This window comes from Catharus ustulatus, chromosome 2 (assembly GCF_009819885.2).
Source record: "Catharus ustulatus isolate bCatUst1 chromosome 2, bCatUst1.pri.v2, whole genome shotgun sequence".
Taxonomy (NCBI): domain Eukaryota; kingdom Metazoa; phylum Chordata; class Aves; order Passeriformes; family Turdidae; genus Catharus; species Catharus ustulatus.
Genome location: NC_046222.1, coordinates 104,254,585 through 104,280,350, shown reverse-complemented (window position 1 = coordinate 104,280,350; position 25,766 = coordinate 104,254,585). Strand labels below are relative to the sequence as shown.

Below are 25,766 nucleotides of genomic sequence, written 5' to 3'. Positions count from 1 at the left end.
TGAAGGAAACTTTAAAAAGTATTTCAACCCAATCTTATTCAAATTGGTCCCTTAACAGCTGTATAAATTTCCAATAAATACAGCATGGGAGGAAATAAAATCAAACAATAAACATGTGATGTGAGCAGCCATAAAGGTGATCTGATTCAAAGGAAAAAGTACTCAATGGGAAAAGTCTGCCAAAATTCTGGGAGAGAAATTGCCAGCGAGCCTGGGAGCTGTGAGCCTGGGGAGCAGAAGCATTATTGAGAAGCACAGCCAGCATCTCTGAAATGCAGCTAGGTACCACAGACATCCTGAGATACCCTCAGAAAGTGCAAGTCCAAGGAACTGTAATAGTAGCATCATCTGAAAACCTGAAAAAGAGTCTGGAAAAAGGGGATAACATCCTGAGAAAGAATTTACTGGTAACTTTCACTGACTGTTTCAACTGCAAGAGCATGACAAGTCCCAAAATAGAACTGATATCATAGTTTGTTGGGTGCCCCAGGCGAAAAACATAAATTAACTGCATCCACTGGCTACTTGAAGTGGTGGTGTCCTGTACCCTCTCTATGATAGAGAAATTATTTTCTATCCAAATCAGCTTCTCTCTTTCCTGCACTGCACATCACTGCCCCTTTCCTACACAGGTCTGCAAGACCTTGGACCATTGCTGGGAGCCTTGCTAACTCCAAACTCTATGACATGGATGTATCTGAAGGGAGATCCTGCCTGTTGTTCTACTGTTCCCTCACTCAGCCCAAGGCCTGTTTGATCTTCCCATCTCTGGGATGGCTGGGCCCCTTCTGAGCTCTACAGCTTGGTGTCTAATCTACACATGTAATTAACTTATCCTAAGGGTATCTGCTGTTGCATTACTGCCAAGTTTGCTTCAGTAGTAACAACTTAGTTGTAACCTGTAATTTATATATACACACACTTAATTGTTACTATTACTGGGTGCTGATATATTTGATCGTTGCTATGAATTTATTGCTGCTGTATCACTGATTGTTGCTATACCAATGCTGCAGATACTACTCTGTAATAGCTATATATATATACACACGTAAGTATTTTTTTTCCTTTTTTTGTTATAGGAGTGCTGAGTTGTGTGGTGTTTGTGGTAATAAAGTACAGAAAATTAGTGGCTAAAGTGTCCATGACCTGTATATTACTAAATTCTACAAACCCATGGTCAAGGTCTTTAAACACCCACAGGTCAGTGACACCACATTTCAACTTAAGTTGTGACACCACATCACAATTTTAGTCACTCAACCCCAGCTCTTATGTGCAGGATGCAAAACAGCCAGAAAATAATAAGGAACAACACGCACAGAATTCTCTAATATCAAAATATAGCAATTTATTCAAGACACTGAATATGATCTGTTGATTCTCTCCTTAAAACAAATGAGCTACAATACACAAGGTGAATTTGAAGAAAGTGTGGGTGGGGGAGAAACAAAATAAGGGCTGATGTTGTTTCAACAGAACCTGGGAAATGCTTAAATGAGAACCAAGTCTGGCTGCAAGTCTGACACAGACAATAAAAACTGCAGAAGCCAGAATTCAGAATTTCAGTGAGTGGCTGAAAGAACATTTCTGCAATTGACAAAGAACCACATCTTTTAAAAAGGCAGTAAGAGGAAAAAAAAAAGGAGGAAAAATTAAAAAGGGAAAAAGAAAAAGAAACCCAAAAACAAAGCAGACCCTTACATTTGACAAAGTGCACTTCACTTGGCTCTAAAATTAGCTATTTTTTTCTTTTTTTTCAACTTTTTTTTTAAAACAAATTAAAAGGAAATTTCTAAGATGTAGCATGGGGTTAATGTGTGTATAACCCTGTAAGTCAGGCCCTTTATTGCCCCATAAGGGACCCAGTGTTTTCTACATAAAAGATTCAGTATCCTTCTAACCCACAGAATATAGTGGTTTTTCAGTAACTTTTTTTTTTTTTTTCACTTCCAGACCAATTCCAGACAGCCAGCAATAATAAAAATCCAGCAAGTCTCTGGATGGTTTCACAATCCTGTTTGGTCACTTAGGTTTTTCCATTTCTCTTCTGTTACAAAGAACTATAAACAAAATTCTAGGAAGAAATCTTATGAAGTCCCCTGGGCTGTTGCTTTGTGCAGCTCTGTCGCAGGGGAGTCACAGAGAGCTCTGCCAGCTGGGGAATGAGCTGCTGCTGGAGGGGAGGGAGCGCTCCAGGAGCACAGTGCTGCAGGTCTAGGTTGAGACATTCACCTTGAACTACAGCCTGGAAAAGCCTCTCTCTCCCCACTGTCCATGTCCTGAAGAAACCACATCCTTAGATTGAGATTACTTTGCAACCACACCTCCTGCCTTCCCTAACAGTTCTCATTTCAGCTGAAAACTATCTACTACAGCATCTTCCAGGAGTTTCCAGTATTCAGGATTTTGTGGAAGAAAAGTGAATTTTCTTAGCTCCTCACATACACTGCTTTTAACTCTGATGGTCCATATAGAAAACATTCTGGAGCAGCAGCCTCTGTCACACATGAGCTTTGCAATGAATTGATATTCTAATTGTGTTTCTCTTGGCTTCTTACCTCCATGTAGGCAAGTAAAGTGGTGTTCTGACAAATTTAAAAAATGGAAAAAAGAGGAACAGGTGTCACGGATGCTGTTCTGTTATCTGCAGTAGCTATCCTGGGAACAGCTATGAAACGGGCTGTGGAGCCAGCCAGTCACGCAGCATTGAGCAAATTAATCTCTTCAAATCCTGAGGTCTGGCCTATTCAGGTGTCACTCAAGGGACAGAGGCAAGGCCAGAGCCCCATCAGTGCTGCCGTCCCACAGACCGGCAACTTCTGCTTGTTATTCTCAGAAATGCCACCAAACAGCAGTGTAGGAATTTAACCGTTTGCATGCAATGACTGCAATCAAATCGTTGTCCAAACCGTGCTGCATAAAACCACATTATGCTTTTGTATTCAAGTTCAAGACTCTTTGAGCAAGTCCTCTTTTTAAAAAATAAAAGTAGTGACTTTAAATTAGCACGTACATGTGGTTATTAGAAGAGAGTGCAAAGCTGCCACATGGTGAACTACAGCCATGCACTTGGTGCAAAAAACTAAAATCAACACATAAAAGCATTTAACACCAAAAATAATCCTTGATACTGTCTGGCATCCAGTAATTTGAGATAAACTACAAACAAGCCTAACTATAACTAGTAACCAAAATCCCACATAAGTGTTTTCACCTCAGGACGAACACTTTTAGTAGTTCCTTCTTTCCATTCTTTTCTCCTTTCCAAAGGTGTATCTTTAAGAAATGCAGCTGAAGCTGGCAGTGTCTAGTTCCACTAGAAGGACTAAGAATCCCTACAGATGCAAGCATACAGACAAGAAAACTCCACGGAAAAGATGGTGCTCAAATTCCACGATGATGCCCTGGAGCTCAGCAGGTCTCACACCACCAGTTTAGCCCGAGGGCTCTGGATTTGCTCAGATTAAATCACACCTGTGGTCAAACCAAGGGGAAGATGCCTTGTTACAGTGACTTTGAGCAGGAAGATTCTACATCTGTTAAGAGCTTTGTGGCCTGTTTACTCTTTCCTACAGATCCTAGCCTAGGCTGTAGAGAGGACACCTGTGTGACTCAGCCAGTTCTGAGGATCTAAGTCATGTCTGACACCACTCCAAAGCTGCCTTACTGTTCACAGCATTTTCAGTAAACTCTGCCTATGTGTCCTTCTGTGCACTCATCATTTCCTCAAATAGAGTAATGCAGTCTTCAGCTGGCATCTGTGCAGGTGCCACAGCTGCAGTAAGGAGATCTTGTCCAACGTGGGTTGGTGGTGCTTTGGAACTCTCCGACGTTGTTCTGATCCATTTCACCCCCCACAACTTTACTGTGGTTTACACACTGAGACAGAACTTACAGATGATGTCATCAATGAATTCATCGTCTTCTGAGCATCACACCGAGCAGACAGTGAGCCTCCAAATGCAGACTCAGAGCTTTCCCTGCAGGATGCAGCACACACATGGTCACAGCAGCACCACCTGCTGCAATGGCAGAGCTTTCTTCTTGGTGTGTGTGGTCCATGGATGGACAGGAGCTTGGTGAGAGTCCTTCAACAGCGACAGATGCAGTCAATGTATTTCAGTTCACCTGGTGTCATTAAGTCAGTGGTAAAATCCCACTGACTGACTAGAATAATGAATAGTGGAAGACAGCACTGCTTAGCAAAGCCACAATTCTGTCAAATCTGAACTATCTCTAGAGGAAAGAAGATACACAAGCATTTTGTCCTGGTTACTGAAAACAAACAAAAAGTAGACTAGAAAAAATGAATGCTGTATTTATAGTCTCAGGTTTCTGAAACTCTTTGAGTAAGTTTACATCATCAAACAGTCATAAAAAATGGAATGAGACTATGTAAATGGCTGGCTGCTGGAAAAGGACTTTAGTAAAGGACTGGTATTTCTTGTATCAAACACCATTTTTTCATACAGCACTTTCTGAGAGAGGAGAGAAAAAGGATACTGCGCCTTTCATGTTCCCTGGACTCCGTGTCATTCTTTTTGCTTGAATTACACAACTGGTCTACATTTTGTGGTCATTTTAGGCTTTTAAAACTGTTTAACATAAAAAATATTTTTTTTCCAAAAATACACTGGGTTCTTTCTGTTAAAATTCATCTTTCTCCTGTAAAAATCTTCCCCAGCACTGCATTCTTATATAAAGCACTTATTACACAATTTGCTGAAAGTGCCCTTGAGACGCTAAGATCTGAAGCATGGAGGATTTTTTTTTCTTTTAAATGGAGAGAAAGAAAGGAAAAGGAAGATATAGAAGAGAGGAGAAGCAGTCTGTCAAAAATTTTCATTGTCATGTCCACCTGGCTGCATCTACTATGGGCATACAGGGAAAAGAAAAAAAAATGGGGAAAAAGAAAGAGGAGAAAAAAACGAAGGAAAAGTTGGGAGTGGAAGGGAGAAATAAAAGGAAAACAAAAGTTTCATCCTAAGCCTGGATCCTCCAGACTGTAATATTCCAGCTGATAGAAAAACCACTGAACAAAAAAAGTAGTCTAGAAAATAGAAAGTGTTGTGATTACAAAGTTGAGCATTTCATCAGTACAAACTGGTCTTTGAACGTCCTTTGGGAGAGCAACTGTAGTGTCCAAATTGGAAGGAAAAAATACAACACCGCATGGAGGAGGATTTTTTTTCCCCTTTTGGTTTATCACAGCATTTTTCTTTTTTTTTTTCCTTTTTTTTTTTTTTCCTTTTTATTAATTTTTTTGGCACAGCTTTTTTTTTCCCCAGCCATCAGAGCAAGTTCTCAGATGCAAACCAAACAGTGCAATGCCTAGCTGGTCGCTTCATGCTTCCAAGGCTGAATGTTCCAGGTGGAAACCATTCCCTCCCCCTCTGAAGTGACTGCGTTTTTACTCCTTGATGAAGGTTACGGACAAAATACAAGTCACCTGTGGCCAGAGAGAGTCGGTTTCATGGTACACTCTAACTTTGTTCAAGTTTGTACAGTTCTGGAGCTGTTAAGAATAGTTTTGAAGAGTGCTTCTCCCCACACATTCACTGCTGGTCCATTTGAAATTTCTTATAAAACATTTCACTTTTACTTCCGCAGATCTAGAACACAAACCTGCAGAGAGAAGACCCCGTGTTAAGAACCATTTGTGAAGGTGATGTGGAAATCCCATTCATACACCCCACACACAAGTGGCCCAGCCAGCTGGGTTACACTCCCCAGTTTTGAATCAGCCTCTCTCAAGTACTGGTTTAAAGGCACACAAGTAAAGGAACAAACTGACATGGCAGAAAGCCCAAGCAAAGCCCACACATTTAACATTTAGCTGGGCTTTCTTTGGTTTACAAACATTTTGGTGGCACATCCTGTAAAATTATGGGATCTATTCAGTTGCCTAACTTGTCCACTTCCACTTCTGAAATATATCCAAAACAGATGCAGGCTTGGCAGGCATGACAGTAGACATGTGCCCATTTGGAGCAGGTGTTGGGAGCCAGGCATGGCACTGTCTGAGGTGGCACAACTAAGCTCAGATAACTGAATCATGTCATAGGTGTTCCCTTTGTTAAAACCAGTTGAAAAATACTGCTCCAAAGTAGTTATGCCAGCCAGCCAGGTGTGTCCTGCAGAAGCTGATTGTGCTACAATTGAATTTTTTTTGAAGCACCATTAACAGCAAAAAATAGTAAGCACAATCAGTATCTCCACGGTAGTACTTCCCCTTTACTACATGACAAGATTTTTGGGTCTCATGCTGAAAATTTCCTCCTTTAGCTATTCCTATTCAAGGGAATAGGAATATTCTTCTGTGGAATCAAACTCTGAAAGCCCCAGGATAATTGTTTGTTACAGAGTTGATCTGCTGTGATCTGTGATCTGCTCTTCATTAAAACTGACAGATAATTAGAGAAACAACACTACCGTTGTTGTCAAATATGTATTTAAAAGTCATGCTCATCTTCAGCAGCATTCACCTATTCCACAAGCATTCTTCATTTCCGACAGGAACAGCACCTCCTAGTACTCAAAACCTTTCAAAGCAGAGGCATTTTTAATACACTACACAGAGCTACTTATTTGTGTCTTGAGCTGCCTCTGTCTTTGGCTCTGTCCCCAGGAGGCAAATACAGCATCCTGTCTTTTGTTGATGCTCCCCAGAAAATAACTCTCCACCCAACCTTTGCAATGTTTGCTGATCCTTACCGATCCGTCTGATGCGCTTGCTCCCACTTTGTCTCCTCTAGCATTCCAGCAGACTTCAAAGATGCCCCCAGTGCCTCTGTAGCTATGTACTAGAGTTCCACTCTACAAAGCAAAACAGCATGCAGATATTGGATTGAGAAATTCCCCTTCTTTTTCTCAGTCACGTGGCACTATATTAAAATGGGGAGCTATTCAGATCACCCAGCTATGGCCACCTCCACATCATGACAGAAAGTGGTTAGGAAACTGGTCTTTGTAATGAAAAGCAACAGGCTCCTCCTCAAGGCATCTGTTTTAGTCAACCCTCTAACAGTAAAGGCCTGGGGAATTAGGTTGACGTGCTCTTCTCTAAAGTTTGTTGCTAATTCAGGTTGTGTGGCACCAGTATCCAGAATTACACCTGTTGGGACTATGATGTCCCACTTTTCTCCAGAATATCACCAGTCCTCTGCCTGTACATTTTTGTATCTATATTACCTCTTCACAAAATCTAAGCCAGGAGCAGCAGATTCACAGCTGAACTCAGTATGTAACTAAATAAAAATACCCCTTATTTCTAATCTACACCTTTGCTTCACAAAGCTGATGACCCAAAACAATGTACCTATTGTCATGCATTCTACTGGTTTAGCATACAAAGCAGACCAAGCAGACTGTTCTGGGCAGTTACCTCATTGCACCTGAGTGACTCAACAGCCATGGATTTGCGCCAGCCAATACAATCAGGTTCACCCTGGCAGGCACGTCATGCATGACTTAGGTAAACACATTTTCCATTTAAGCTTTTGCTATTAATGTGTTATCTAAACCAGATGTGCTTCACATGAGGCAAAACAGTACCTGAGTATTCCATATATGGACACATTTGTCAAAGGACCCGCTGGCTAGATATTTTCCATCAGGACTAAAAGCTACACTGTAGACAGGCTCTTGATGCTTTGTTAATGTGTGGATGCAGACTCCTCGGTCAACGTCCCACAGCCGAACCGTGGAATCAAACGAAGCACTGCAAGAAGCATTCAAACACGAGAATGTAATAATCTGAGTGTTAATCAATTTGCACTGTGATGCTGTAAATGTTATTAGAGAATATCACAGGTCTGTTTTCCCTTGGCTAAGCAAGACATAATGTTGCAAACAGAAAAGCTAAAATGTACCACAGCCTGTATGTTTTTTTTTATCTTAAGAACTACAGCTACAGAAATGAATTCTTGTATGGGCCTATCCAGGTGTGCTCTATGTAGCCCTAAGAGAGCCAAGCTCCCCACTTTTGAGATTCTAACTCCTGTTATTCAGGAAGGTCAAATATATACTGTAATTAATAGGATAAATGGGTTCAGAGAGATCTTACTGCTAATTGATTCCACTGTTTAAAGAATTAGCATTTTATAATTCTCTAGAATTGTGATTCTTTTCATTTTGTTTCAGTGTTGCTTTTTGCAACATTCCATTTAAATCCCAGACTGTGGGCTTGAAGAAAGGCAAAGGAAATAATTTGCATTAAAAATAATATTAAAAGAATAACTCCAAGAAAGTGAAGTTCTTCCATGTCCACTCCCTGACTAAGGAGTAAAATAAACCAGTTTCAATACAACTTCTCCCCACACTGCACACCTTATGAACTGATCTGATAAACCCTTAGTACTACCATCAACTGGCACTCCACAAGTAAATGTATTTCCTAAGCTCAGAGAATTTTGCACAGATTTACAAAAGGAACTTCAAAGACTAGCCAAGCTTTACTCTATTAGCTAAGAAGGCTACAAAAAATTTCTCTAACTGCCCAGGTGAGTTGCATGACTGCAGTTAGAAACCAGCCCAGCTGCCTGAATCTCGAGATCACCTGCCTCAAGATTTTCACTCCTAGCAACTTAATGCTGGATGTGAAAGTGTAATGCCAAATTTACAACCATTTTATCGATGCAGCTGAAAAGTTAAACATCACGATTCAGTTTTCTTTCTTTGTTCCCATTCTTTATTCAAATATGAATCCTTTCCTTTTGTATCCATCCCCCTGAGTTACATACACAGATACTTTTTAACAGAATGGTCTGCAGGAGGACTGATGGCAAAGTGATGGCAGGGTTACATCTCAGAAAGATGATCCTTTTCTTGGTAGGCAAGAAAAAGAGGTGCATTTTTTACCTTGCTAACATGATGTTGGAGTTTGGGTTGCTGGTGCCTGGTCCTGTAGGGCTCCATTTGATAGTGTAAATCTCTTTGCTGTGAGCCTGAAGATCATGTACACAGGTATCTTGCTTCATACTCCATATCTGAGTCAGAGAAATAATGAAGGGGGAAATGGCAATCTTATTAATCTCTTCTCAGCTGAATTATTTCAGTTCTATGCTATTCTTACCATTGTTTACTTGAGATCTTGATTCACCGGAATACACATAAATATAATTTATTAATGCAGCAATTTGGCACACACATTAAAATAACTCCAACAGAGGAAAGAGTTATACATTTAATAGTATTTATTCAATAGATAAACAGAACTAAAGAATTGCTGTACTATCAACAGATAATAAGATAAGAACTAAAGAATAAGATAAGAACTAAAGAAGTGCTGTACTTCCAAGAGCCAGTAACTATTTTCACACAGAAGTTTATCTATTTGAAGTTTAACCTGAATTTTATTTACACATTGCAATTGCAGTCATTTTAAAAAACGAGAACTGCAGCAACTGCTTAGAACACAGCAATTTTCTCTTCTGTTAGTAAAATTTTCCTTTTCCTCCTGAACTCCATTTGTCTCCATCATGTTTTTAACAGTACAGAAGATGGAAGACAGTCAGCTGTTTTTGCAGGGTTACATGGCAAAATAGTTCAGTGTAAGATGAAGAATTCTCTCAATAGAGATGATAGGTGATTTAGTATCTCTTTTCTTCAGCTAACTGAGAAAGTAAGATGAAGGAATTCACTGCAGGAAAAATAACTCTAATTTAGTCAGCCGGTTTCAGAGATACACCAAAAATGTAGTCATGATTTAACTCAGTTGTTGTAAAGTCTGCACCATGAGAATGATGCTCTCATGCTGAATTCCCATCAGTGTACCTGAGACTGCTTTTGGAAATGCGTCACAAAGCTCAGCCATGTTCTACAGCTGACAGCAGCACACTCCAAGAACGTACAGGAAAAGCTCATCAATTCCAAAAATAGAGAAGAAAAAGGTTGGAGAGGACTGATTTACAAAGAAAAAGGAAGAAGAATAATTGCCGTAATTTGGAGCATTTGCCGTCTCTGTCACTGAAGGTTTTTATAAACAGGTGAGGCCAGGAATAGCTCTTGTGCCAAATTCAGTGCTCAGGAATTTGAACTGGTAACAACAACACTGAATTATGATGGTTTTTAAAACACAGCATGCAACTGGGTACCAAGAAAAAAACCAGATGTGCCACCATCGGGTCAGGATGTTTAAGCACAGCAAGAATGTTATGCAATACTGCTTTGTGGCAGCGTGACAGTCAAGGTGCTCCCTTTTGCCCTGTCTTCTGTAAATTTCCAGCTTTATTACTAGCCTGCAATATCACATCTGGAATCCAGAATGATGAAAATCTCAGTGGGTATGTGGCAAAGACAGAGCAGAAGTCAGTCTACCTATGAAGAGGAAATATTTATAATGCTAAGTGAATGCTATGTCTCATTCACTTAGCTCTCACCTGCAAATTCTGCTGCTGTCTCAGTTTCATGCTAGAAACATCCCAAGCTTCAGCAGTGTCAATCAGCACTGTCAATCAGCAGTGTAAAGTGATCTGAATCTTAATTAACACAACCATACTGCAAGGAAACTATTACTGACACAATTCTCTCCACAAAAACAAATCCTTCTTGAGCTATTTACTTTCTTCAAGGAACCAGCATAAATCAACAGGAGGGCTTTGCTATGACAACATACTGCTACTCCTACACAAACAGCCTTAATTTGATGTGGCTGGAAAAGAAAAATGAGAAAGGGTTTTGGGCTGCTGAAGTTCTATATTATCTATACTTAAACTATGATGTTTTTGTGACAATGGCATATCAGTCATACAACACTTATTTGGATAGGATGATTCAATTTCCCCAGTGTTTGCTTTCCTGTCCTCAATCTTTGAGATTTGCTTCAAGAAATATGGGACAAAATGGATTGATGCAGAATTTGAAGTAATACAGTACCATCACTCTGGAGAAGACTGAAAAAGAGAGATAATTTTTTGTCCTTACTTTTTGAACGACAGGAATGGAAATGGTTTTACCTTTAATGTCATGTCATCGGAGCAAGATGCTAGTAGCATGCCAGAAGGGTCCCATTTGATTGCATTCACCTCGTTCTGAAAACAAGAGTGATTTTATTAAACAAATATTCCAGTTACTGCATTGTACTGGGCATTCAGCAGAGGGCACTCAAGGTATATGCATGGAACAAGTTCACCCAAAAGTTACAGCGCTAGTGCATTTAGGGGTGAACAAAAGCAGTGCTGCCTCCCCAACGCCCCACTTAAGTGGCATTTTAGAGTGGAACCATTCTGTACTTATGAACAATAAACACAAACAATCTTCTGATGTGTGTTCTGGCACAAAGTTGCTCCTATCTCCTTTTGTCATATCCTAGGATTTAAATAAACCCAGACAGATTGTGATACAGCATTTGCTTCTTTTTAGAACTGGGGCATTTCTTTCATTAATGTTCTGTAGGCTTGGTGATAGAAGTTTTCAACAGAAAATACTGATACTGGTGGGGTGTAAAGTTTTGTGGACTTGATAATTCCTCATACTGTAGCTCTACAATAATGCTGGTCTCTCTAACGAGAGATTTATGTGTAAATGAATTCCATGGTGGAATATTAAACAGTTTAGGATGCTTACTCTATCAGTCTTTCTAGCACTTTGTAATTAACTAAGCCTAGTGTATCCCCTTGATAATGAGTAAGTTTACTATGCTCTTCCACGGCTATAGGTAAAGAGAAAAAAAGCATTTTATACAAAGGGAAAGACTGTTATCTTAAAAACATAAATTGGTCCAGGGTGTCAGTGAAAACAATCCTGGAAAATATTTAAATTTTGCTTTATTTTACATGTTTCAGTAACAATTAAAAGCAAGTATAGACATATTTTAAGTGAAAATTTGGATAATGTACAAAACAGTACATTTAATATAATCATAAAAAGCACCAGTCTATTGTTAGGAATGCACAACCTGTCATGAAATATCAGTTTAACCACAGACTAAGATAAAGGTCTCCAAATGCATAGTTTTTCCTCAATAGGGAGATAGCAAGTTCTGGAAGCTAACATTTAAATTATGGGTGATGATCACAGTCTTTCTCACAAATGAAACCTAGAAAAAATAACCTTTGACAGTCATTAAATACCACCAAGAAAAAAATGGAGAATTACATCTTTAATGTATCTTATTAGATTAAATTGATTCTAAAACTGAACAATGGCTGGAGGTAAACTGTTATCTCCTTATTCATAGCTCTCATTTATTAAAGGAAATTAAGCCAGCAGAAAACAGAATATTATTTATGAATGTGCCTTTAGTCTGCAGCTTATGCTACACAGAAACACTCTCACTGTTTCAGCTGGAGGTGTTGCCTCCTATGGTGATTTAGAACATTTTATCCCTTCTCACAGGCAGTGACTCACTCACTCCCAAGGAATATACTTTTAGGGAAACAATGGAGTGTAACACTTTTGCTGCTAGAATACACCCTGCAAACAGATAATCTGCCATCATTGTAACACATTGCTGTGACTCTATCACTAACATTTTGGATTTCTTAAACTTACTGTGTGTCCTTGAAAGGTTTTAACAGGACGATCACAGCCAAGTCTGCATACATGGATGCACATGTCAGTACTGCAGGAGGCAAAAGTAGTGTTGTTCTGCCAGTCTACATCCAGAGCAGGAGCTGTGAATACAAACAACAGAAGGAAAATCAGGGATCACGACAAAGAAGCAGCTATCCCAAACCATTTTCTTCTCATCATCTATCTGGATGAAACAGACTACAGGCTAGTTCTTGGTCTGTCACCTGCTGCCAGTTATAGGGCTGATAGGGACTGTTTGAAGGGCACAAATTATTTTTTCTATTCTAGTGGATACTTTGCATGGCATCTACTCACAAGAATCTTTAGGGTTAACTGACATAAGAGGGGGCAAAACACTACCTCCACCCTCTCTGCTCCCAGCTACAGAAATCATGGGTTATGTCCAGCATTCATCCCTCTGTAACCCAGTTCAGTGAAGAAACTGAAAGAAAATGAACCCAGAAAAAATGTGGATAATTTCATCTGGATTAGACAAGCATGTTCCTGTGAATGCAGGACACAGCACATGGGAAGGTGGAGGAGCAGGTGCCTGTGCCCTTTGCACTAGAGTTTTATGCAACCTTTGATACAAACCTATCATTCCGTGCAGGCACATGGATTAATAATACTAAAATTCAGTTTAATTTGCTTGGGGACTGGTTTTAGGCAGGTGTATTGATCAGCCTCATCTGAAATGAGAGGAAGAGTTTCTCTAGAGGGTTTGGCAATAACTAGCACTGAACTAACAAAATTCTGTGCACAGAGAGCACACGAGCATTAAGCAGTGCCTGTGTACAACACACACACACACAAACATTTTGCAAAAAGAATGGAAGAAAATCCCCAAACAACTCTTCCAGCATGTCACTGCAGACTGCAAGCAGGAGCAGGAGGGAGCTCCACAAACAGCATGTTTGTGTTTCTAGGACTGCTGCTTGAGTTTTTTCCCTCAAGATAGAGTTTAGCTGCCCTCCAGAGGATGACATAAGACTTGCTAAAATACAGAAATCTTCATTCTCTGCACACTCTTGTGAGAAGCAAGTGTGCTAGAATGAGACCAGCATATAGGAAACGAAGTTGAATCTCTTCCTGGCAAAGATACAATGCAAATTTATCATTAAAATGCAACCAAGAAATTCCTTACTCAAATGTGTTTAGAAAGATACTTCAGTAATAGAGAGGTTAAAAGATATCTGTTCTGACAAGCCTATTCCATTTAAATATGTTTTTCCTATTATTGTTTTTATGAACTGCAAAACAAAATAGATCCATATCACCTTCTGAATCATCAGGTAGCTCTCTAAATGAGAATGAACGGATGACATTGTTTCATAGACAAGGTTTTTTTTCAGTATTACTGTAAAAGCTCAATAAATCTGTATGACAGGTAAGAAATTACTACCTTGCAGAAATATAAATGACATTTGTGTGAGGAAGGCAGACTACTTTTGAATTTTCCAAAGAACATGAATGAGGATCAGGAAACAATAAGAGTTCTTTTCTTAACTTCTTTTTATGCTGCAAGCTTTGTTTTACTATTTCAAAGCAAACAAAAAAATGCCATCATTAGCAGCAATATGACTGCAGGGCTATATAGTATGATATGTATGAGTCAAAAACTATTTTCAGAGAGCCACTGGCACCTAAACCTATGGATTTACATTGCAGCATAATTTCATAAATCATAAGTGCTGATAATTAATATTGATTTATTTATTGGTATACTTGATCATATGTTTCCTGGATAAATAACTACATAGAAAAGTTTGAAAAAACCAGCCAAACATGGTTCTTGATGCAAATAATCAAACTGCCAAAGTATTTCCAAAATCACAGGATACCAGCCAATTGCATAAAAACAATCAGAATATCATAATATATAATAATAAAAGCAGCAAAAAATCCTTAAAAAATGCAGCTAGAATAAAACCAAAAATAAAAGTGTTAAAATAATTATTTGCTAATTTAGGCTTTTTCAGAAGAAATTTAAGTGCTATTTAGAGCACTTAGATAACAGAATCACAAAATGGTTGGAAGGGACCTTAAAGTTAACACCTAGTTCCAGCCTCCCTGCCATGGGCAGGGACACCTTTTACTAGACCAGATTGCTCAGAGCTCCATCCAACATGGGCTTCTCTGTGCAGGCTGGTCCAGTGTCTCACCACCCTCACAGCAAAGATTTTCCTCCTGATATTTAATCTAAACCTTCTTCTGTTTTTCAGTTTGAATCCATTCACCCCTTGTCCTGCCACTACACAACTAGATGGTTAAAACTGGGCCCATACAAACACCTCTTTGGGTTTCAATTTAACAATTGTTCCTGCAAGCATAGACATCAGTCTGTATCTACCAGTAGATGTCAAAATTGGATTATTTAGCTCCTTTTTAAATAGGTAAGTTTTGCAAATATGCATTTTGATCAAATGCCCTATGGTGAATCATAGTTATGCAAAAAATAATGAAACTATTTTGACCAAAACCCCTTAAAAATTACCAGTGACATGGAGGCCATCAACACCCAGACAAAGGACTTTTCCTTATTTTAAGATGACAGTTTTTTCCATGTGGTTTACAAACTAAACCAGTTGTAAAGAAGACTAAAAAAACCTTATGTTATTCCCAGGCCAACTACCTCCAGACTTCAAAGATGCTTTAATGGAAGTGCACCCTGCCTAGACTAGACTTTTAATTGTTAAAATGCCACCTTTAATCCTAGTGTAGACAAGGTTTTCAGATTCCAGATATGGAAAGGAATTTGCTGTTAGTTTGTCTTGGTGAGGCAAAGAGGACAAGATGAGGTCTTTGTGGCCTTAGACTTGTGAGAATAAAGTAAGTAGAGAGTCTGGCTGGTTTTAAGGTTTTATAGGATATATGCTTTCTCCTATCAAAAATTTCCTTAACAGCACTTCCTTAATGACTGCTTTACTTCCCTGTGAAAGGATACATGAAATAAAAATTCAAAAATATTAGCTTATCTGCATCTACCCTTCAGTTATGTCTCATGTTCCAAAGACAAACAGCATGTGCAGTGAGAATTTTTAAAAAAAATCTTTTAATGCAGATGGACATATTGCATTGGTAGCTATAGCTGAGTTTTCAACTTGCTAAAAAGGGGACGGGGTGATTTGTCCTTGACGCACAACACTGCTAAGACAGCTTACATGTAAGCGAACATGATTCTGAAGGGGCAACCAAGTTCTGAATCCACAACTATTTAGATTACTAGTTAGGGATCAGAGGATTAAAGGTCTCATTAACTAAATCATTCTAGGCGCACAGTTTGCTGTTATGGAACAGTTATGATAGATCAATAAATGCCACAGTGACAAAATCTGTCAGCAGACACCAACTCCTCTAGGCTGACAGCTGCATTAATAAATGAGGAGATGAGTGACAAAAATGCAGAGTATGGATTTGCTGAGTCCATGGACATACTTTTCGTCAACTGTTGAATAACCATTTAGATTGCTACTGCATATTATTCACATCAGTGTAAATATGAGAATAAGAACAGTTTGAGTTGAAAAGCATGTGCAAAATAATGTTTTAAGATTAGTATCAAAATATGTTTTTAAACACCATTAAGAACCTTGTGAATTTGCTTGTTGTATTTAAAAATTGATTAGTTACAGTGAACTAGGAAGATGAACACCTCTAGCATCAGAATCCAGAATGTTCTCATGGTTTTAAACTCCGTTTTACTACACTCCTTAAAATTCTTCACTATGACAATGCAGCCACTTTGAATCATGAATTCAGCCATCATCTTCTCAGTCTGGTCTCAGATTTTGACAATGTCTTTTATTCAAGATTATTTAACATCTGTGACAACTCCTGTCTTCTTGAAATAGATCTACAAGTAACTATCCAAGTAATGTTTTGGTGTAGCAAGGTTTTGAAACTCAAGGCTGGCAATTGATTTCCAATAATCAGAGAAAGTAAATAGTGAAGAACTTCCAAGTTAAAATTAAAAGCTAAGAAATTCTGAGGACCTTTGTGAGTGCAGTGGTGAATGCAAGGTGACAGATCTGCCTGTTTCTGCCTCAAATTCGCTTCATTGAAACAGGAGCAGAGAGAACAGACGGGATCCCAGACACCTCCACTGAAAGTTCTCTTACTGAATCACCACTGGGTACTATTCAAGCACATAGGTAACAGGACTGCTCCGTTAGGTAGACATGGCTGGTGTATGAACCCTCTCCTAAAATCAGTCTGATTTTCAAAGCTCATTCTCACAGAACTGTGTCTTTCTGAAATGAGAATAAACCCACAAGCCACGATACTCAGGATAGTTAAAGCACAAAAAAACTTGATTTAAACTTTTCTATGGCAGATATGGACAAAGTACATTGACAAAATTAAAAACTGCATTTCATTTTCCTAACAAGAGTTATGCAAGAAGTACCTGAATGGAAAGGAAATTGCTGTTTAGCTTCTCCCGTGTGAGCATCCCAAATTATTGTTGTCTGCATTCAAAAAAAGGGTGGAAAAAAAGATTAGTGACTGTTCAGCTCAGAGAAAAAAACCCAAAGAGTATCCTCACTAAGTAGCAATTCTAAATGATGAACTGATAAAACTATTGACTAGAGACAGCCTTGTGCGCTAAACAGAGGGAAAACCAGGAATCGCTTCCAGGTATTACAGAATAATAATCTAAGTGTAGATAAAGAAGTATCATGCCTACAGAAGAAGCAATGTAACTATGAAGAATGGGCATACTCCCTCTGAATGGTGCTAGAAGAAAACAATATACATTTTTAATAATCATATTGAAAAAAGAATTTCAGTTACGGTGTTTAAAGAACACTTTTTTCCTTTTGGAAAGATACAAATTGAACTCTACTCTGAAACAATGTTGAACCCCATTTGTAACAATTACACCAACAAGGGAAGTGTTCTGTCAGCAGAGTACACAACACTTTTTGCCACTGAGGTGGGACAGACTCAAGTGTAATTGGCTTACTACAGGTTTAATCCATACTCACAGCATAGGTGAGCATGTCCCTTGTAGAGTTCAATACCACCTTCTGAGTGAATTCTCAATTTATTGGGAGTACATGCTTCCAGAAAATAAATTAAGGATGCATCATCTTGCTGATAATGGATCACCTAAAGAAATGCTGCTTTTATTGAGAATGTAAATTTGCCTGAGTAATGGAATTACCATTGGGAGACCAGTGTAGCTAAATAGAAGCCAGTAATAAAGGTAATAAGACTAAGTTTCCATTTTCACATGGAGATGAAAATATAGGGATTGACTGAGCTTATAAACGTACAAACCTCAGCTGTACTCCCTCTGCTAGCTGCTGGAGAGAAGCACTGTCAGTGCATCTCACTGGAACACAAGCCATGCAGCCTATCCCTTGGAAGTGCCATTTTTCTCTCTGAATTTTATAAAGGAAGCCAAGGATGACAAGTGCATCTAATTTTTGGACACTGAAAGTTAGGCAAGATGAATGCTGTGTACTTTCCAGTTTCAGTTTTAATGGATCATCAGTCATCTGTACATTTTAATCTCTAATATGCACTCATCTGTAATTACTATGTTTTGCTTGTTTTTCAGTTCAGAACCGTATTTTTTTTAATATTTCCAGAGAAAGCCATATATATTTTATTAAAATGAAAGTGTTTCAACAATTAGATGAGCAAAAAGGTGTGGTATCTTTAAGATCACTTTCTTCCCATAAATAGTTAGCTGATGAAACTACAAATATAAGTACTAGAAGCTGTCCCTTCCTTAACAGAGACCCATTTAAGATGCAATTTTACTCATTTTTTTAAAGTGAAGTATTTTCCATGAAAATAGTATACATTTATGCAGCCTCAAAAATGCAATCAACATGCACCAAAATATATTTAAGAAATGTAAACTCTCCAGGATGCCTGGAGAAGAAGAAAATAATCTTAAGGAACTCAGCAGCACAAGCTCACTCATCAGCATACTTATATGTTAGAATAATGTATTTTAAAAACTCACTTTATCAACACCAGCACTTAAAATATAATTCCCCTTTTTGTTCCATTTCAGGGCAAATATTGGACCTTTATGTTGACCTAAGGTGCTTGCAAGGTTACCTGGAATAAAGAACAGGTTATTATTACAATTTCTTTACAAACTGGTCAAATTACAGCTCATTGCTGTTTGATGTTTAAGAACAATAAATGTTTGACTCACCATCTTCTGTCCATATTCTTGCAAAACCATCGTATGAGCCCGTAGCTAATAGTGTTCCATCACTCTGTTGGAATATATATAAATGGCAAAGGTGGATACGAGATAAAATCTGATTCAACCAACCTTTTTCTTTCTTTTTTAAGGTTTGCTAATTGTGATTTATGGGAATTCTGAGACCACTCATTGAGACAGATTATGCTATGATTTGAACTGAAGGTTATTACTTCAGACAGCACAAAGAAAATAAAATGCTCTAACATACAATGAAATACTGGATTATACCAATGTGAGCCATTTAATAAAAAAGATTAGAAAAAGAAAACAAGATATAAGACATTTTATGGGCTTCTTCTAGTTAATGGATACTACTTCTTAGACATAAAGGACCTACAAAACATCAACAGATCACCAAACTCAGACTAAATCCCAGTTCAGTGAAACTCAGGCACCTCTACTTGAAAGAAGGCCCTAAGCCACAAGGTGAACACCTCAAATGTTATCTACCATCAAGAAACTGCTTTCCACTTGTCTGAACACAGACTCCCACGGGTGCTCACGGGCACATCACCATGATGGATAGCCTGAGAAAAGTTAGATTCATGGATATCAATTAGGAGGAAAAAAGCCCAGGAATCTAATCAGCAAGTTACAGGTACTCTGGAAGGAACCCTCCACAGAAGGATATGTCCTGCTCAGCCAGTGATATTGGTGTGATTGGGCCAGAATGAGAATAATTAAAACAGAACTTGACTCTGCCATCTGGTGTGATGGACACTGTTGAAGCAGGGTATTTAGTCTTCAAATATTTCAGAACCTGGATCAAGAGTGAGATTCATCCCATTTATCCCCAGACATGCAGAAGTTAGGAGTTAGTTTAAGAGTGCCATCTAATCTCCCTCCATAACTAACAGCATCATGTAACAACAATTGTGAAGTGTAATTCATGAACTCATTTGCTATAGATTATGCCCAACCCAACATGAAGGCATGTGTCTGTTTCTGCTGACTTAAGGTGAGTCTAGAGGACTAGCTTAAATGGTAAAATCTATAGGAGATTAATCCTACCCATGGTATCAAAGGGCATGATCTGAACATGACCTCCAAAAATAACCTTCCTTATAACCTTTATGTGATGTAAATCACATAATCCAGAGAAGAACTAATTCAGTACCAACAGTGTGAATATTTCACAGGGAAATATGATTAATATCATGGTTCTAAATAAACAATGAAGGCAGATGGCATTTCTAGCTTGATGAATAGAAAATTAGGAAAAGGCATGAAATAATCCCCCAAAACTCTGACTCAGAGTTGTTGTAGATTTAACTCAAATATATAATGATGGAGGAGGGAAAATATCATAACCTAAGTGAAGCTCACTGTGATGTATGCTTCTCTGGACCAGTGATGAGAAGAAAGGTGATAAAGGGCAAAAAGAGAAAAAAGCTCAGGAACTTAGATGTACAGTTTATCCAAATTTGTTGGTGGTAATTCACATTCTTTGGGAAACTCAAAGTAAGTTGGAAATACCTCAAGTATTTAAATTAGGAACATTTCCTTACCTTAAGTACTAGCACAATGCAAGTGAAGTATTCATGAAGACTGGAAGGTAAGGAACTACTACAGGAAATACTGTAGGATGTCTTATGTTTTGGACAAATTTTCTCCTAACTGTTCTCCACTCATTGCATGTTTTCCTCTTTCAATTTCTCTTTTCTTACTGAAAGAACTGTTTGCAACTATTTTTCTTCACTCCAATATCCACAGGAAACAAGTAATAAACATAAGCTTCAGTTTTATTTGCTTCCTTGACCTACCTCTACTCTCTGTACTATTCACCAACTTCTTTCATTGTGCAAGTATAAAATACACTGGGGAAAGACAAAGATGAGTTGTGCAATGGCCTTATCTTTTACATCTTTTACATTGTGAAGTACGTAGCTCACCTGAAGGACAATACTGCAGTAATTGAAACTTGGTCTCTGGCCAGCAACTGAGACCTGCACGTGTACTTAATTAATCTGTTTTCCTATGAAAACAAGACTAATGTGATCACTCTGTCTGCACTAATATCAGCAAAACAGACAGAATGAAAATTATCTCAAAGTAATTAAGGTTCCTGCAGTGTCCTGTAAGTTATTTTGGTAAAAATGAGAAATGAAGCAGCCTCAGAGCTGCCCAAAGACAATGCCCAGGCACTGGGGATTCTCAACAATACCTGTCCTCTTTGCTCACTTCAATTATCTCTGTGCAGGATCATATTATCTAAGATAGGAGGTTTTGCAGGATGAAAGTTAAAAAGGGATCAGGCAAGACAGTTACATCCAGAAGATGGACAGGTAAGGATAGAATAATTACACATGCTCCTATCAAGACAAAGAAAATAATGCAAACACATTTTTGTGTGCACAGCATAATTCAAATGAGAGGATCTGGAGAGTCCAACCACAGAAAAAGCTTCACTGGTGCTTTTATCTCCTCACAAGCCAAAATAAAGTAACTATGAGATACAGATACATTATTAATGAGGCTTCAGTATTACACAGATTGCTTGTTTAATCTTTGTTCTTAGAGCTAGCTAAGCTTATTTTTACCCGCGCTCCTAAAATAGAGATATAAATATATCATTGTTAAACTTGAAGATGGCAACAGTCCTGGAAAATTACAGGAGAAAGTTCAGTCTATTATGAGTACTTGAACAAGAGGTCAGTAGGTTAGGACAGAGCTTCTGGTCACCTCAGATATGAAAGATAAGGAGCAGCAACTGTAATTGCCTTGGAATTAAATTTAGACAGTTAAAAACCATGCACAGTCTTAGAAGTTAGCTTACATTCCAGTCCAATGAAGTCACATCCTTATTGCTGGGGACATCATGTCCTCCTTCTCTTATGCAGTGCCTCAAAACTAGTTGAGTGGAACCGCTGTTGCTGTTTTCATTGAGATTCCATATCCTGGCCGTTGAGTCTCCGGATCTATAAAGCAATTATGCAAATAAGTTGAAATCTCCTCACGCTGATCCAACAAACAGTGTAAAAGCCTGCATTTCTGTTTTCATAGAGACAACATTACAGCCTTGCAGGAGACTGGAGAAACAAGAGCCCCATGCCTGTATGGTAATGGGAGTGTCTGACTGCATGGGCTGCTGGGAACCTTCTGGCTCTGTGTAAAATGCGTGAAAGACTCTGGTGCTGCAATTAGCAGAAGTTCACCCAGAGGAGGGCCCTATTCTATTAAATGTTTGGGATTTTGCAAGTAGAAGTTGTTTTGAGGCTCCTGAGAATTTTGTTGTTTCTCCTGTGCACTGCCCAGAGTAGATTCAACCACCCTTCCCTAAACCTACTGAATGGATCAGGACATTACAAATCTTTAAGATGCATTTTTTTTTCTTTCCAACTCTTTTTGTACTCTGTGTACTTTTCTAAAAATGCTAACACATATTTAAATTATACCTGTCATAATAATTTGGTTTATTTAGAGAAGTTTAACCTAAAACACACACTCACTGTCTACATTGTGCACTACATACCTAAAGCTGGCATCACCACAACTGAGCTAATCTGGGGCAATTTACAGTAATTATCTGTAGCTTGGCTGCTTACATCATGCTGTCTGAAAAAGTGGCAAAATAAGTACTGACATAATAGAACCAGACAGAGGCAGCATCAGGACTCTGACCTATTTTGTAGACCAAATATTTTCTATAGAGGTGCTTTTAATTCAGGCTGAAATCCTGATTTTGCTTAGAAAAGGTTTTGAGGAAGAAGAGTTTATCATTATCTACTTGTAAATAATATATTTATTTTGACTTTGCATAAATCTTTATTATACTGAAAAACGTCTATGAGGTTCAGAGATCAATTTTCCATGGAGTGGAAGATATTACACTTTAAAAGTTTACTGGGATTTTTTTTTCACACTCCCCCCCTCCATTTTCAAAAACAGCAACAACAACTAAAAACAAGTACCCTGCATTGTTTATTTTGTCCAGAAAGCAATATTCATTTATATGCAGTAAGTAGAAACTTGAAGCAGAGTTAGCATCTCTCTTATACTTGCAAGAGTTCATACAGTCTAGATGAAATTTCATTGTTGATATATGTGATGTGTTAGCTTTTCCTTTTTTTTAGAGAAATGTCAAAAAACTTTCTTTTTTATACACTATCATGGAGAAAAAGTCTTCCTTCAAAGCCTAAAAACCTGATATCCATTTTTGCATTGATACACCATGTTTAACTGTAAAAGAAATATATCACAAGAGAATACTAAATTTTCTTTTGTTCTACTAGTAAAGCATTTTAATTATTGATACTAAGAACACTAGGCAAATTTTCAACACTTGCCAAGTCTTCAAATGCAAATATTGATCATGCAATTATCAAACTCCATTCATCTCTGTGTATTACTTTACCAATAATTTAGCCTAATTTTACACAAACAATTCAACTGTTAAAGCAAACACCTCTCTGCCTGTATCAGTAGCTCTGAGCTCTTCTGGATTGTGGCATGCCTGAGGAATGTGCCCCATCTCCTGTGAACCTTTCGTGCTGAGATGTGATGGCTGGCCAGGGTTTTGAATCCAGCTACTCGTACAGCCACTCTTTAATTTTTGAGACATATTTTTCACATTAGTGATTAAGAAATAATTCAGATCAGAGTAATTTTTGCCACCACACATCTGTGACTGTAATATACACCCTTATTTCTTCAGAGGTCTGGAAAACTGACAATTTTGCATATGTTGGCTAGAAAATTAACAAAGTTAATCATGAGGCTCAGAAGTTAAGGAACATTTTTAACTCTGATAATTAACAGTGATGGGAACATAAGTCTTTAAAGGACTGCTTCACTGGTTAACATGCTAAGTAGGGAATTCCTTCAGATTTGGCTTCTCTCCTTTTTAAGAATCCAGGACTGTCCTGCCTTCATTGCAATAATTCAGTTTGTTATTGGACCCTGTGAATAAAGTACTCAGTAACTTGGCTCTCATATACAATATCCTATTTGCTAGTTCTAAAAGGGTTATGTTTTGTTTTTCAACAGTTTTATTTAGTTGGTTTTCTGGCAAGGCCTGGGCAATCTTATTTTCCAGTATTTTAATTTTGTTTTTCTCTTTTCTTCTTCCTAAGGCTACATAAGCTATTCTGTGTCCCTGCAGAGAGGCTTTATAAGCCTACCAGTGTGCAGCAAGGGTATTTGTGTGTCTTCCCTTTTGTTGCTGGGGGGAAAAAAAAAAGAGTCCAGAGAATGCTCTGGAAAGTATTCTGATTTCTGTTGAATCATTCAGTGAACCCTGCCTTATTAGAGGAGCACAGTTCAAGCACAATTCAGAAAGATATTTAATCTCCTTAGCCCACAGAAGCATTTCTATCTACATGATAAAGCAACTCATTCCAACATGCAAGTCATGAACACTTGAGAAATAGGTATACTCCTCTGCACTGTGGTAGAGCACTGCCAAATTTTAGGAAGGCTAGTTCTGAAAGGATTTTATTTCATGCTCTCCTGCCCCAGTATGTTCATGAATCAAGGTGGACAAATGTTTGTGGAATTTAATTTGTGACATATAAAATCACCATTCTGTAACTGGGAGCACAGAGGTTGAAAGTGCTACAGCTGGGTAAAGAATTTTGCAAGATGGTTGCTGGACCTTGGTATTTCTCATCTTCAGCTACAGCTCTTAAAATCAGTTATTGTGAGATGCAATATTGCTAATGTGTATTTACTGCTTCTGGCTCTAACACATTTGAGTTTTTATTATATTTTAAGAGATATTATTGAAAGCATTATGGGAAGGAAATTCCTCTCTTTTTTTGACACCTAACATTTCCTTAATAAAGCAGGTGTCTTAAACTAAGTACTTACATTTCCTAGGCAGTCAGTAGAAGGAAGTGCCTCATGCCTCACAGGTATCCTGTTTAAGATCTCTGTCCCACTGATTCTATAACATTATTCCCTGCTATAGGTTAATAGCTGACCACTTTGCATTAATGGATTTGATGCACTGAGGAAGTCAATCCAAATAGTCCCCTGCTAACGAATAAGCACTTATTGTGTCTGAAATCAACACCCTCAACCTGGTAAGTCAAAAGGATTATTCTGAAAGATAACTGACAGTGGATCCTAAACCACTGATATGAGGAGTACAGGAAGCTGAAATACTATATAAAACCCAGAAATGATGACAACAGATGGCCTAGAAACATCTTTTCTTGCTTCCAAGAGACAGCCAGAACTGAAAGATATCGGACAGCACCTTTTACGGATAATTACTTTGCTGACTAGGGAGAGTAAAAGGTGCACAGAGTGGTCTGTAAGAGACAAGTCACAGTCTATCTGTGTGAGAGAGGCTGGCACAGATTAGCTGATAAGCAAAGAAACCTACTGTTGGTTTTGGGACTGAGGCCAGGTCCCTCTGCTTCATGGCTGCGTGAATTACTTGAAGGGCATGGATGGATGTCGCAAAACAGAACACACTCCTGGAAGCAGCCAGGGAACACAATGACAGAAACGTCCTAAGTTCAACTGGAAAAGGTTTTGGAGTTCAAGGCTCTAGCAGCCTTGACATTCACAGCCCATCCACTTCCACTGGGAAATTCAAACATGTTCAGAACACTGTGTCACTGGACCATGATGCCCTGTGCAAGCAAACTGACAGGTTATTCCCTGGTCAGATTCTGGCTTGTTTTAATTAGCACTCTTGCTCGGGGCTCTGATGTTCTCTCTGAATAACTCCTGGGCATGGCTCGGTGGTTACAACGTCCAGAGATGATTCCCAATGAGCAGTTTGTTTGGCAGCCAGGACAGTTTGCTAGCACAGACATCAGCCCTTCTGTGCCAGCTGGCCTAAGTGCCTAGGAATATTCCCAGGCACAGTCAGTTTACTAATGTGGATGCAGCTGTAATGGATTTCTGCACTATACAGGGAACGTAACTATCTGCAACAATTTAAATGTGTAATGAAATTAGAACTTAGATACTGAAAGATAGGTAGTAGAAGATATCAATCTTTGGGTTTATGGCTGGGAATGGCCAAAATCTTGAGATTTAACCAAGCATCTCTCTTTTTGCTATCTTT

General features: G+C 38.5%; 1 protein-coding gene across 2 annotated transcripts in view; it reads right to left on the bottom strand.

Moving 5' to 3' along the window:
- Window positions 1–1,326: 1,326 nt before the first annotated feature.
- TBL1X (transducin beta like 1 X-linked) overlaps window positions 1,327–25,766 on the bottom strand; it is a 196,804-nt gene continuing 172,364 nt past the window's right edge. For both annotated transcript variants that reach the window (XM_033051951.1, XM_033051952.1), the window contains 10 exons: window positions 21,522–21,663; window positions 18,692–18,755; window positions 18,494–18,591; window positions 16,922–16,982; window positions 12,496–12,617; window positions 10,959–11,033; window positions 8,863–8,990; window positions 7,558–7,723; window positions 6,718–6,819; window positions 1,327–5,628 (listed from right to left, as the gene is read on the bottom strand). In XM_033051951.1, coding sequence (XP_032907842.1) covers window positions 5,602–5,628; window positions 6,718–6,819; window positions 7,558–7,723; window positions 8,863–8,990; window positions 10,959–11,033; window positions 12,496–12,617; window positions 16,922–16,982; window positions 18,494–18,591; window positions 18,692–18,755; window positions 21,522–21,663 — 985 coding nt within the window. In that variant the 3' untranslated portion in view covers window positions 1,327–5,601. The remainder of the gene's footprint in view (window positions 5,629–6,717; window positions 6,820–7,557; window positions 7,724–8,862; window positions 8,991–10,958; window positions 11,034–12,495; window positions 12,618–16,921; window positions 16,983–18,493; window positions 18,592–18,691; window positions 18,756–21,521; window positions 21,664–25,766) is intronic.